At 38.9% G+C, this 14913-nt stretch overlaps 2 protein-coding genes across 19 annotated transcripts in view; one reads left to right on the top strand and one right to left on the bottom strand.

Annotated features, from left to right (window-relative positions):
• Window positions 1-14011, top strand: part of nrcama (neuronal cell adhesion molecule a) — a 58389-nt gene extending 44378 nt beyond the window's left edge. For 7 of the 18 annotated variants that reach the window (XM_072377767.1, XM_072377774.1, XM_072377769.1 and 4 more), the window contains 13 exons: window positions 266-491; window positions 636-751; window positions 2292-2499; window positions 2996-3118; window positions 3228-3404; window positions 3653-3685; window positions 4205-4270; window positions 5825-5947; window positions 6133-6288; window positions 7511-7642; window positions 7733-7811; window positions 8389-8400; window positions 11191-14011. In XM_072377767.1, the coding sequence (XP_072233868.1) occupies window positions 266-491; window positions 636-751; window positions 2292-2499; window positions 2996-3118; window positions 3228-3404; window positions 3653-3685; window positions 4205-4270; window positions 5825-5947; window positions 6133-6288; window positions 7511-7642; window positions 7733-7811; window positions 8389-8400; window positions 11191-11425 (1686 nt within the window). In that variant the 3' untranslated portion in view covers window positions 11426-14011. The other 11 variants (XM_072377781.1, XM_072377778.1, XM_072377776.1 and 8 more) reach the window with 6 other exon arrangements.
• Window positions 1-14913, bottom strand: part of gxylt1b (glucoside xylosyltransferase 1b) — a 366738-nt gene that overhangs the window by 225141 nt on the left and 126684 nt on the right. The window lies entirely within an intron of this gene.

Genomic DNA, 14913 nt, shown 5'->3' with positions numbered 1-14913 from the left:
AAAGCTTTAACTGTTTAATTCCTGGCTGCTGTAGTCTGACTGTGAGCCTAAGTGTAGTGTTACTCCCATTCCTACATAAGATCTATCCATAGATCTATCTATATATATTAGACTCTCGATAGTACTTGTGAAAATAGATACAGAGAATATTTATCCACAAAGGGAAACTGTGAAATTAAAACTAAAGCCTCTGTGTTGCACCAATATTCAGATTCTTATTTTTCAGAGACAGACTTAAATTAAATTAAAATGACTCTGTGTGCAGCCACTGACAGGATTCCAGTCTAATGGTCCTGGGCTGGAGTACAAAGTGCTGTGGAAACAGAAGGATGTGGACGAGGAATGGTCATCAAAGAGTGTGGCCAACCTTTCTCGATTTGTTGTTTCTGGAACTCCGACCTACGTGCCATATGAATTTAAAGTTCAGGCTTTTAATGATTATGGCAGCGGCCCTGATGCCGAAGTAGTGGTTGGTTACTCTGGAGAAGACGGTGAGTAAATTTTGTGAAGAATTTGCTAATTTGCTAATGCCACTCTTTTTAAGTCTTCTTCATGTGGTTTAACTGGCATTAAGTAACACATCTGACTTTATATTGCATGCTCTTGATTAACATGTTGGCGTCTCTGTTTGGCAGTGCCTTTGTCTGCTCCTGATAGTGTTCAGGTCATGGTTCAGAACAGCACATTGGCAGAAGTACACTGGGAGCCTGTATCTTCCCCCTCTGTCCAGGGTAAACTACAAGGATACAAGGTACTATTTATCAGCTATGTTTTCACACAACACGGTCTAGATTCTTGCTGGTAGTTGACTGCCACCATTGTACCTATAAAATCAGGGCTTGAATGGCAAAACTTGCTTGCTGTGTGACTACAGTTGACGTTGTTCAGTGAACAACAAGTTGCTGTAGCTTGAGCATTTGAATACATTACAAACTGGCTTAGCCTTGTAATTATCCAATTAGGAATTGACAAGTAATGCTGGCCTTACAGCACCTCCAACACAGAAATGTCACAACATGCAGCCATCGACAATGGGAGAAAGAGTAATTACACAAAAGCTACTTTGATCATTTCATTAAAAGGGACGTACAAATAAATTATCCTGGCAGCTTTGTGGTGTTGAATACAGCATCGTTAGAGGTTCACCATTTGTTAGATTGTTTTCTTGTTCTTTTGTTTTCCTAGAATGTTTCCTAACTAAGTAAAATGATCCAGGTTAAGGGACAGCCATTATAAGAGCTGAATGGCCCTGGCTCAGCTGGTAGAGTGGTCGTCGCCCGACTGGAAATTTAGCGGCTCGATCCCCAGAGTGTCAGCAAGACACTAGATCCCACATTGCGCTGATATGTTCTCTGGTGTAGAGTATATAGAGTGTGTATAAAAATGGGTGAACACTTGGGTGGACTATCCTTTTTAGCCGCGATCAAAGATATCCCCACGCTTCTTTCAAGTTGGTCATCTTTTATTTGGGTTCATTTGGGATCACATGGTGTATACTGGACTGAAATTGTTATAAATTGTCCTTCAAATCTTTGCTTGACCTTGTGACATCATTCATCAAGGTAAAGAAAAGTGTCTTGGAAAAGAGACAATTTTTTTCTGGCTATTCAACTGTACAACGTCAGTCAGCTTCTTATTGAATCAAGAGTCAGCCATTCTTGGGGGTTGTGTGTTTTTGGACAGCTTTGCTTTAAAAAAAATGTGTGCTGTAGTCCTCTTTGGAATTTGCTTTTGCTGAGGTGTGCTGTCCATGCAGTGTCTTGGTACACTGGATGCCAATATTATGCTATATTATGAGGGATGTTAAGGAAAGCAAGCTTAACTTAACTTGCATGTAATTTGTTAATGTTTTCCTTCCAGTCTAGCCTGGTCACTGTCAGATGTTACGATCAACAGTGAAAAGTCAGATAATATTATATATCCAAAAACTCTCCTATTGCTACGTCATCATGAAGCTGAAAGTGTATATGATTTTATATTCTATGGGCGGAATTAATGGAGAAAATTTCCCTTTATCCAGATAATTTTGCAGTTTACATCCCTCACCTAAGTCAGTGCGAATAATAATTGGAAATATTTCCTGTCTATGCTCTACTTCTCTCTTCTCTGGGCCTTAATATCAATAATCAATAATTGCAGAACAAATCCTATCCTATTTTGAGCTTTCTTTATTAAATTTCCCTCTACCGATCCAACTGTGTCTGTTAAGTACAAAATTGGTGGAGGAAAAACCCTGCATCAAGCTGCATCATAACAGACTTAACTTTAACTTGTTGTGCATCTTCTTCTAGGTGTACTACCGTCGGCTGCGTGGCTTGCATGAGACGCAGGAGCAAGCAGATCAGCAGGAGCAAGTTTTGACTTTCAGTGGGAACCGTAGCGAGGGAAGGCTGCCAGGCCTGCAGCCTTACAGTGTCTACAACCTCTTTGTCAAGGTCCTTAATAACAAAGGAGAAGGGCCTTCTAGCCTCAACACAACGTTTGAGACACCTGAAGGAGGTGTGTATGGCTGCATTTATGGATCAACATCATTAAACAGCTGAAAATTTAGGTCTTTAAGATTGTTGCATATCAAAATTCTTTTCCGCTATGTAGTTAAACCAAATTTTTCAAATCACAACAAAATAAAAAGGTTCAACAACATGCTCCCACATTTGTACCAAAAATAACAATACTTTTATACTTTAGCAATTCCCTCCAAACCTTAAATTGGTCACCGATGGCTGCAGCTAAAAGTAGACTCACCATTTCAACCACCAAAAGGACCATAGAACAAATCATCAACAACTTAGTAAACACATAGCGTACGATGTGAAACACCCTGGCTGCTGAAAACTTTTGATCTGACCTGAAATCTCATGGAACACACTCAAAATTATGTGGACAAACCTAAAGATCGTACAGAATAGGTCACTGGATGAACCATTGTATGCACTTACATGGTGTATGAGATGCATCCAGCAGAACCTCACCACGATTCTGGTGTTGCTTTCAGTTCCAGGGCCTCCTTCTTTTCTGAATGTGGTCAACTTTGGTTTGGACTCTCTCACTCTGGAATGGGGCCCACCAATGAACAACAATGGGCGCCTCGCAGGATACACACTCATATACCAAGCAGGTAGGCTTAACAGACGCCTAATAGACTACCCAACTTAAACTTTTTTCCCTTTTGGCTTATATCCTGTCTTTCTCTCCCCATTTTTAACCAATTCTCTCTGTCTCTACAGTCAATAACACTGGTGAACTGGGACCAGGAAAGGTAATGACCCTTCAAGCCAACAAGACCACCGTTACCCTGGACAGCCTAGACTCCAGCATGCTCTACAAGTTGTACTTAAGTGCAAGAACAATCAAAGGCTCTGGGCCCAACGTCTCAGAAGAAGCCTCCACAGTCATGGAAACAAGTGAGTCCTGTCTGCGTAAAGTTAAATTTTAAGCATTTCGCTTATTGTGTCGCAAACCAAAAGCGCAAAAGGGAGAAAAGGTCAAAGTCTTCCATCACCTGCCTGAAAGCAACTTCATTAATGGTCAGACTTAAATTCCTGTGATTGATATTAGGGATTCCTGTAAGAATTAAAACCATGAGGAGGCTCTAATTCCTCACTCGACATCTTACACCGCTTTTATCTTTCTCTTTCTCTTCTCCCTTAAGCTCGTATTCAGCCCACTGTAGAGACAGGCAAAGGTAACCCATGTGTACCACTGGAAGTTTCTGCATGCTAATTTTACAGTCAGATTAAAAAAGCTAAATTGACCTTCGAATGAAATATTATATTCATCTTGCTTTTCCTTGCATGTTATTATGGTAGCGTGTTTGCAAACTTAGCCTATTCATTTACAGTAAGGTAATGTAAATAGAATTTTTATTCATTAGTATTAGCTGTGCTTGCCTGCTCTACCTTTTTTATATTTACCTTCACTAGATCAAAATTAGAATGCATGGTACTTATGTTAATTTATAGCATTTTAACACATTAAATTTACCTGTTGATGTTATGAAGTAGCTATTTATTTTAACCAAATATGCATGCTGCAGTGTTGTTATTCTGAGCTGCTTAGTTTAATTTGTTTGGATGCAATAATGACTCTGAGTCTCAGGGTTGAAAGGGGCAACTTGCTTTAGCTCTGCCTGTCAGTACCATATGTTTTCTTTTATGGTGTGCACTATCTGTTTGTTGTCTCACTCTTTTCCATGTCCTTTCAGGCCCCACAGAGCCCCCTCACCCAACTTCCCCCATCACTCAGTCTCTGCATTCCCCGTTTCACAAGGGTACAAGCTCTCCCTGTGTCCCTTATTACCTTCCCAAATGTCTACCCTTAAACTGAGTGCTGCTAAAACACAGCAAATGCACAGTGGTGCATAAAATATTTTGATTCCTTTAGTATGTTCTATGCTCATGGATAAGCATGTCCAGACGTCCGAAATTTAGCAGAACAAAACACATCAAAAGTCTCAAAAGAGGATAAAGCGAACCCAGCTGAATAAATAAGACAAAAATGTTGGACTTGGTGTTTCATTTATGGAGAAAAATATCTCAACATCACAGATCTATGAGTGGCATGATGGTTCACATGGTATCACATCAACAGTCAGACACCTTTGTGCAGCAGATGAATAATAGTTTCCGTGCATGTGGTCTCCTGAGAGAGTTCCCCTGTTTTACCTGCTGATGCTGCATGTGACATCATCAGATTAGCTACAAGCGATACACCCCAATGCATACATAGCAGTCTGCAGATTTCATTCAAGCTTCTTGTCGTGCTGCACTTGTCAACCTATTTTTTATTCAATTTTGTTACTCATCTAATTTGTTACTGTTTCTCAATAACAATATGATTTCATTGTAGTGATTGATCAAGTATCTTTCAGTTAAATTTTGACTCAGTAATTGGATGTAAATGTTTCTGTAATACCAGCTCGAACAAATTTTAGTCCATTCCTTCCAAAGCAGGTCCAGCTTCCCTTTGACCTTTGACCGTTTGCTCAGGGTTGTTGAGATTAATTTCACACACACACACACACACACACACACATGCGCGCACACACACACACTCACACACACTTTCTAAAATTTACCATTAGATCTCAGAATTTTAGATCTCAGATTTTTTTATGATCAATTGAAAGCTGTGTTGACCCAGATGCAGCATAACACTACCACTGCTGTGTTTTACAGATGTTTTCCTCCCGCTGAACAAAACCCTTCCTATTTAAACCAAAATGTTCTTTTGTCTCAATTGTCACACAGAACATTTGTTTATTCCATTTGGTACCCGTTCACACCAGATTTTCAACCGACTGACTGAAAACACCTGATGTTACTATCACCTTCAACTTAATCTCTAATTTTAAAGATTAAGATGTATGCCACTCACGTGTCATGTCATGTCAGATAGTTTCCTTCAATAAATAAATGACTGACTAAAATATTATTGTCTCATCTGTCTAACCTGGTTCTCTTTATTGAGTTCAGGACTCTGCTTTTAGTATTTTTAATTGTAATTGATTGGTTTACTTTACACAAGTTTCTAACTGGTGAAATAGACATAGGTCATTTGTATAATTCTTGACCCCACAAAAAAACAGAATTTGCTTAAGTTGTTGTTCAGTGTCCTGTTCAAAACACGATGTAACTAATTGAACTGAACACCAGATTTTGTTCTGCATATTGTCCTGGAGATGTTATGTGCATGCATATGGACACATTGTAATTGAACATTTATAATCAAGATTAAGACAATTTAATGAGTTAAATGCAGGTAACTTTGCAAACTGGTGCTTTTATTTGCATTTTGAATATTTTTGTCTCTCTTGTATGCTCAGTGCCCCCTGTTGGCCCTACGTTTGGCACAGTTAACACATCTGTTTCAGAGGAGGGTGCAGTTATCAGTTGGGAATACTTTGGACACCATAAGAATATGTTTGTGGAGTATATTGTAGAAAACAGTAAGGCTTCTCTTTGTATTTGCATTTCTAATTATCAGTGCATGCCTCAGCTATTATAATCACAGCAATCTAATCTGTGTTCATTTACCTATGGAAACTGCTGTTCAAATACCATCCTATGAATAGTTATTTTCCCAAAGGATGCCCCGAATCTAATCCTTCTCCATCCACTGCACCAATTCCAGGTGAAGAGAACTGGAAAAAGGAGTTGGTAAACGGTACACACTCACATACGATTAAAGGTTTAAAGCCGGGGACGTCCTATAGGGTGCGAGTGGTAGCTAGAGACGGAGCTGACGGGACGGTCCACAGCACAAGCGAAGTGTTGGTTACAGTGCCAGGTGAGGCGGCATGCCTCAGGATAGCTGCTCTATCTTTGTGTTTACTTTTTGCCAGTTTCGTGTCAGCTCAGACTCATCATCAGATGTCCGGTGTTACATTCAGACATGAATGTACAGTAATTTCCTTGTTTGTGTAGAGCATGTCAGAGCTTGCCATCAGTTCCCATTAAGTCATTCCACATTCACAGAGTCAGGGCTTTTCACTTTGAATTCTTGTATTTGTTCTCTTTCTTCCGAGTGAAAGATGAATATAGTGAATGTGGTGAACCATTTGAATTAACTGAAGTATTTTTTCATTTCAGCGTTGAAAAATATTTTCAAAAGCTTTTACACACATTAAGTGTTTTCATGAGATGTACAGTTTTAAGATTTTTGGTAATTTTCTTTCATAACATGTCCTCCTTAGGGCCAATGGAATGGACCCATCAAAAATACATATTTTAGTTTATTTTGCTACACAAAACTTAATTTAGTGCATTTAAATAGTGCCTATTCACAACAAAAGTAATATATATATGCACTTTACATAGAAAATAAACAAATCCAAATACAATTCAATAATTGGCACTTATTTTATGAGATATTATTTTTAAGATATAAGTGCAATTGTTATTCATAAAATGATTGTTTAAATATGAGTAAATAACAAAGCTTTAGAAGTTGAATTATTTTATTATTTTTAAGAAATTTCATGAATTTGACATTTCTTTTACTCATATACTAAGTAGAATTATTGATGGGAATTTTCAATTTTTTTCTATATGAAAGAGCTCTTTTAAAAATCTTAACCTGCTAATTAATTCAAGTGATGATCTCACCAAATAATAATGGATAATTGCTCCATGGATTTGTTGCTAGCTGTTATTATTTCATTCATTCATCTTCCACTGGAATAAAAGATTGATATATTTATTTTTTAATGGTTATACTTATGCAGAACAGCCTCAGCAGTCTAATGCATGTCACTTAGAATCATACCTTTAATGATTATTTTATCATTTATTTCCTTCTGTTTTCATCACATTTTCCATGTGTGTGTGATCATGCATATTAACCTATTTTAAAATCTCATTCCAATGGCTTCTGTTCATTTCAGTGTTGCTCAGCATGAAAAGAACAGTTCCACCGTTTTCGCAGCCTACATTTAAATTTGGACTTACAGTCTGGCTTACTCTTCCTCCTTGTCTCTCTCCCCCTCTCCTGTGTCTCTGTGTGTGTCCAGCTGTACCCAATCGGCAGGTGGACATCGCAACTCAGGGCTGGTTCATTGGACTGATGTGTGCCATCGCTCTCCTTATCTTGGTGCTACTCATCGTGTGCTTCATCAAGAGAAATAAGGGTGGCAAATATCCAGGTAAAGCAATGTTAGCAGTAGACGATACGTGTGCAGTTTATCGACACAGATGGGCAGAAATTTACAGGACAAACACTGTTTAATTCACAGTGAAAGAGAAAGAAGATGCTCACCAAGACCCTGAGATCCAGCCCATGAAGGAGGACGATGGGACATTTGGAGAGTACAGGTGAGAAATGACTAACCTTCGTCTACAGTAGGGTCACAGTAATGTATGAGATCTTTTAGTTCATTTATTTTGTCCTGACTTGGCTGTTTGTATGTAGAATATATTACCAGGCTGCAGAGACAATGCCCCCACCAGAATCCATTCCCAAACACACCATAGAGGCAAGGCAAAACCCAAACTACACTGTGTATGCCAACTTACCGACAATACACATTGTACATATGTCAATTTTTAACATGTTATCCCATCTGTTACTGAGTAAAGTACGTACTAACTGTTCCTCAAGCTAAAAAACATTCCATTAACATTTATTAGTTTTTCATCAGATTCCCGTTTTGTAAGAAATGTTATCAAGGACTGAACCTTCAAGCAGTTCCAGGAATTTAGAGGTTTATCATTCAAATAAGTTACTTACATTGGTGTAACTTTTAATGTTTCCATGTGCATGCTTTATCTTGCAGAACCAGTATTGTTGTGGACATCTGACAGAATACACACACACAAAAAAAGGCATTCATTATGACTCATGGATTACTTTTCATGTGTACTTCCATTTTTATCTTTCTGGGGGTTTTAGGTCAATGGAGAGGTAAGATGAGATGCAGTTAAACCAGCATGCAGTTCATGCAACTTATAAAGCCTCTTTAAACTTTTTTTTAACTTTACTGAAACTAAAGGCAGGGACAAATCACATCAACTTACCTGTTCTACTAAGCCCCTGTTTACACCTGGCATTAAGATGCACCTTTATTGATGCAATCGCTTGTGGACAGTGCTAAGTAGGTTAGCTCACACCTGGTATTAAAATGCGTTGCCCAGTTTATTCTCAGAGACCTGAGCAATATTATCATGGATTCAGATACGAACAATTGCTTTGGTTATGTCATTAATTCAGTCAGAGAGATAAATAATATAAGCAAAAGATATAAAGAGATTATGAGGTTGGTGAGTTCTGTGTGAGCTCATCTTTGTTGCATAAAAACACTCCAACGGAACATTCAGGATGAACCCAACACTTTGGTGCTGTGCTTACAGTTGCTTTAGTAATTGTTTCTGAGAAGGGAGGTTTTCTGTGAGTGATAGTAAATCCAGTCTGTTTGAACTCTGCTTTACACAGAATAATACTTTCAGAAGAGCAAACACTTATATGGAGGAACATCAGGTGTGTAGGTGGTATGTCGTTGTATCTCAGGACATACTTGTTATTACACTGACTAATGTGGCTACATGTGTCCCAAACCACCGCCAAATGTAGTCCAAACCATCAGATCACAATACGTCCATAGTGTGTCCTGAGTGAGTTCACACCTGTACTTTAAACTGCCACCTTGAGATCAGATCACCAAAGTTAAAGGGATATTCCTTTTTGGAAATGGGTATGGGTAAAGTTTTTATAAGTAGTCCTGCCTTAACTGTAGCAGACAGCGGTCAGAGTGCCTGGTACACACTGTACAATTTTCTTTTGTCCCAGGTTAAAGATGACAACATGATAATAATAACAAAATAATCATTGAGATGTCATTGGTTGTGGGCAAAAAGAATGGTAGTTCTACACTGTGCAATGACAGAGGTTGAAAGACCACTGTCTTGCGACCAGAGACAGCCAGGAACAAATTTCTCACATTCTCAGAAACTCGTCATCTTGCAGTGTAACTGCTGATACGGCCTACACCTCCTTAGCAGCCAATAGGAGGGGACTTAAGCATGGATATATGTCTCAGTCAGTGTAGATGGAAGTCAAACTGGCTAAACGTGACCTGTAGAATTAAGTAAAACTCACAAGATGACTAAAATTGCCCAGTGTGTAGTTTACAAGGGATCTTATCTAATAAATGGTGAGGAGGCACCACAGAAGAGAGAAATTTTGCCATCAAATACAACTCAAACTTGAAAAAAAATTCATGGCAGGCTACATGAATGCTGTATAGTGAATTTTTTGACTATGTAACATCTGCATCAGGCAATCATTTGTCTGTGAATACATATATACATGTAAATATAATATGAATGTCAATATTTTCTCAAATGAATACATGTGTTTTTAAGCGTCATAGCATCTATTGTGGCTGCTGAATGTATCCTACAGCTAATCAAATTCGTTGACTTAATCCCAAGATTACTGTTTGGGATTACCCATAAGAAAGAAAAAAAAGATGAGACTTTTCTCTCATTTTTAGATGCTGTTTTGGTATAAGACCAGTAGAATTGTGTCTCATACTTAATCAGCAGCAGAATCCCTTCGAGCCTCCCTACACGCAATCACGTAAAACAAGACAGATGCTCTTCAGTTGAGAAAATAGTGATAAAGTAAACAACTGTCTGATACAACAGTGATACCGTCTTAAATTCACTATGTACAATTTTTGCTTGAACAGCTTGAACTTGAGTTGTTTTAGATGCTGAAAATGAGCTCATCCGTGGCGTCGTAGCTGTTAGCTTAGCACCCCGCCAGAATTCCTCCCCAACTCTCCAAAGTGAGAGTGCTCTGACCGCTGTCACACAAATACTCACAAGTACTTTACACAACTCCACTTCAAAGGAAAACAGAAGTATCACTTTAATACCAGGTGTAAATGAAGTCTATGTCATTGTCTCATTGTTGTATGTAACATTGTAACATTATTTTACATTGAAGTGTAACAGTATTTATTCTTTTACTGCTTTAACTGACTCTAGCTTCCATCATTCATACATTTCAATCATTAGATGTATTAATAATTTAATTAGTTACTATAAATACATACTGGATAGACTTAAACGTTAACTTAAGTAGGTGAAGTTGAGTATTCTCTGTAGAGCTTGTGGTAAATTGAATAGATGAAGATGTATTTAAACAAACATAGAACAGGATGTATTTGGTAGCATTGACTTGTTGATTGCATTTTTGATAATTGCATGTAAACCTAAGCATATTGACTGAAACTATTTCAGAAACTGCTTTCTAACTCAGGATCGCTGCAAAGGACTGAACGGCACGCATTTGCAAAATCCTCTCTTGCAGTGCACCCAGCCTTGAACTACTACAGCACTAACATTATAGATATACTATATATGTAGTTGAGCTGCTCCACTGTACACGTATAGAAACTTTAAGTGTAAAGAGCAAGAGATGAATTAATGTGTATTTGAGTGTATTTTGGTTTAAATCAGAATACTTGTGTATATATTTTTACATTCGAAATACACTTGAGCAGAAATAGGCTGTTGACCAAAGGCAGCTCTAATGTCTTGTCTACAGTATATGATACTTGTGCAGTGGAAAAGCTTGACTGCTAACGAAGAGCTTGAAGAGCCTGTATGAACAGTTGGCAGCTCTGCAACCTGCATGAATTATTTCTTAGTGAACCCTCCTTCCAACGTGTTCTTTTTTCCCTTACAGTGACACGGAGGATCACAAGCCGCTCAAGGGCAGCAGGACGCCGTCCAACGGGACGGTGCGCCGTGATGAGAGTGATGACAGTCTAGTGGACTACGGGGAGGGTGGGGACGGACAGTTCAATGAGGATGGCTCCTTCATTGGCCAGTACAGCGGCAAGAAAGAGAAAGACACGCACGAAGGCAACGAAAGTTCGGAGGCCCCGTCACCCGTCAATGCTATGAACTCATTTGTCTAACGAAGGGCCGCAGCCTGATTGCAGCGGTTGCTATGGCCACCCCTCGTCACCCTGGCAAATGTGACCATACTTGTGGTAACAGTTGCTAAGGTGACAGTCGTTGTGGACACCTGCTTTTACCCCGTGGTGGCTGTCACGCTGGCAGCCAAGGCTACCTGTCACCAAGACTGCTGACACGTCCTCATCTCCACACCCATCAGCTCCAGTCACACCGTGACTTCCCAATGAACACGCTCTCAACAGTCCCCCATAACCAATGAAAGAAAGTGTGAAACAAGAGATGTTAGGGACGGACAGAGCAAGCAGTATAGAAAAGCAGATGGAATGTAACAGAATGGGTTTTATCAGACTGAGCACGTGTGGCCAAGTGTGTGTGTGTGTTCGTGCTATTTGATCTCCTTTGCAGACATGCAAAAAATGGCATATTCAAATATATAGATGCATATATATATATATATATATATATATATATATATATGTATGTATATATATATATACACATCTATATATTATGAAAGTACAGTTAATCACCCGCAGACAGACAAATATGCATTGAGACGTAAGTATCTGCATGAATACATCACAAGTCTTAGCATTTTACCACCCTTGTGTCAGCTGTTGTAGAGGTAAGCTGCATCTTAAAACTGTATTCGGTGCGCCCCTACGAGCAGCTGGGTGTGCCTTTTTGTTCCTTGTTTTCAGAGTGTTAAATGGCGTATGATATGTAGAGAAAAACTGGCCACAGCTGTGATAAGTGTGACTCAAGATAGAAGCTAGTATATGTTGCTTTTGTTTTTAACAACAGAGGGACTGCTTGTACATATGTAATAGAATAAGAAGAAAGTTATATTTCCAGTTCAGGTATGTGCATTTATAGTCTGGAAACCTGGCCGGGATGAACTCAGCATCACACCAGCCAGGAATCCCACATTTGGATCCAATCGGCCTGCTTGTAGCCCCGTATTTTCTCAAGCTTGTTTTCTGCTTGCATTTCGTTCACATTGTGTTTCTTTGCATCAAACTCTTGTCATTGAACACTAAAGGAGGCGTGAATGATCCAGTGTCACTGTCAAGTGCTTCCACACCGAGTCTAGGCCATTGTGCAGAACCTTGTCAGTACTATCCCAACACTGTTTTCAATATAATTTGAAGTATGTACGTATATATATATATATATATATATATATATATATGAAAATGGGAGAAAATTTATTACACATAAATGTTTACTGAGAATACACAGTAATTTCTGGATATTTATTTGTATGTTGATGATCAAGAAGCTCTCAGCACGGTTTCTAGTGCCTTTGTAGAGAACAGTGACCTAGATCCACAGTTACAAACCCCTTCATACGCAAGACAGACTGGACAGTTCCACTTATCATTAATTGCATTACATACAGAAAACCACCTGACCTTACTGACAGCTTTAAAAGCTATGGGAATATTCAGATCGGCATTAAGCGCTCATGGAAAATAACCTACATGACTCAGCTGATAATGGAAAATTTGTTTTCAGGGGAACATTAAAACATTTACAAGCTAACAAATGAGTGACAAATTAAAGGATCAACCTGCAACGATGGAATCCAGTGGCTCTGTTATGCTTGATTGCTCGATTGAAGGAAAAGTTGCTTTGCAGTTAAGTTGTCGCCTTTACCCCGCGGCGAAACATTTCTGTCCTGATGCAAGCGGTCATGGATGCTGTCATCCATAGGTCACGAGTATCCTTTGAGAGGCTTAAAGATTTGGGTCTGTTCCTTGCTCTCCACCAACATCATAAAAACAATAAAATGAAGGAATATCTTGGAAGAATAAAATGCAGAATGTGATGGGCCGACACCTTGCTAAGAACCTTTCTTTATGTTGGTTTTTCCTTTAGTTTGTGAACCGTCTCTTTGAGTATTGTAAGAGCTTTAACATTGATATTAAAAAATCATCAAAACATTTTGGGGGGTCCAGGTTCCTACACAGGGCTAAAAGCTCTTTCACAGTTACAAAGTAGCATCAGGTGTGAGGAATAAATCTCTAACCCAATCTCATGACAGAGCAAGAAATAGTTTTGTTGGTCCACAACACATGACATTGCAGTTTTACGAGTAAAAGCTTGAAAATTGTACGAATACTACATGTTCCTTAGTCTTTTATCTGCACAGATGCAGCTGAGGTTTCAACTCAACAGGGTTTATTTGGTCACAAACACTTAAAAGAGGAAACGTTTGAATGGTAGTAGGACTTTCATGCAAGAGATCACTAGATCTAGACTCATTCTCTACATTTTTCTCATCACATCATATTCCTTACTGCCGAGAGATACATTGTGTGTGAAAGCAACTGTCGAGAGATACATTATCATCTCACAAATTACAACCATGGATCGTGACACTGCTATGTTTTGGACATGTGGACAAACGTACCTATTACATGTTTTCTGGTGAGACTGGGCTGCAGCTTCTTCAACAGATTGCGATGGCCTTGTTGACAATCATGATATTCAGCTACCATCATATCATATGGTATGAAGACCATCAAATATGCCGTCAAGTTAGGAATTTATGAATATTAAATTGATTGATGTGTCGGAAACTTGAGATCATGCATTGATTACAAACACCCTCCTCCTAATGTGTTCATGTTGTGTGGAGGCGCTGCTTAGCAGCATGAAACTACTGCCAACCTGCTCACCAGGTAACTGCCAATGGGAACCTGACTCACCACCTGGTGTGGTCTTACTGTTAATGGTAGCTATTTGAAATGAAGGGGTCGGAAAATAGTGCTACTGAATGTGGATACAAGTGTATCTGTTTATGTGAATGAAAATGTTGCTTGTTTCACTGCAAATGGAAAAACACACTGGTGACTTTGGTTTATGCATTTAACCTTCAACAGTACATGTTGTCTCATTCTGAGCACAGCACTCAAGTAAGTTTTCTATTACTGTAATTGAATGAAGCTTAGCGTGAATGTTTGGATGTGTGAATGTGTGTGTGTGTGTGTGGAGCACATGCATGCTAATGTGTATAGCGTGTGCCATGTATACTATTGCTTTCTATCTCCACTGATAACAGTCAACAGTTCCGATATGTGTCAAGCAGTCTTTATTTTTTCAGAGAACATTTCCATGTTTTATCATAACTTGCATCAAGTTTTTAGGTTGCAATGTATCAGCATTCCACATGTAGATATTTTTGTTTTTTTCATTGTAAATAACGGCGGACTTGAGCAGAGATGTGTTGAGGTCGAAGGTGAGAGCCTGACCTCGATCGCCCCCCCCCTGCTGCATTATGGGAAAGGGTGGTGAATTGGGATGGTGTGAGATGAGACTATTTACAGTTTTCACTCTTTCATTTTGGTGTGAAATTCAACTAAAGTTTTTTTTCTTGTCAAGTGAATTTGCTAGGTCAACTGTTTAGCCTATCAGGTATCAAAGGAGATTATTTAACTTGTGACTGAGCTCTTGTGACACCTGTCTTGTTTCTGTCTCCGAC

This window comes from Leuresthes tenuis, unplaced genomic scaffold (assembly GCF_036924035.1).
Source record: "Leuresthes tenuis unplaced genomic scaffold, fLeuTen1.0.hap1 SCAF_23, whole genome shotgun sequence".
Classification (NCBI taxonomy): domain Eukaryota; kingdom Metazoa; phylum Chordata; class Actinopteri; order Atheriniformes; family Atherinopsidae; genus Leuresthes; species Leuresthes tenuis.
Note: the sequence above shows the minus strand (reverse complement) of the source record. Positions and strands in the feature narration are given on the sequence as shown.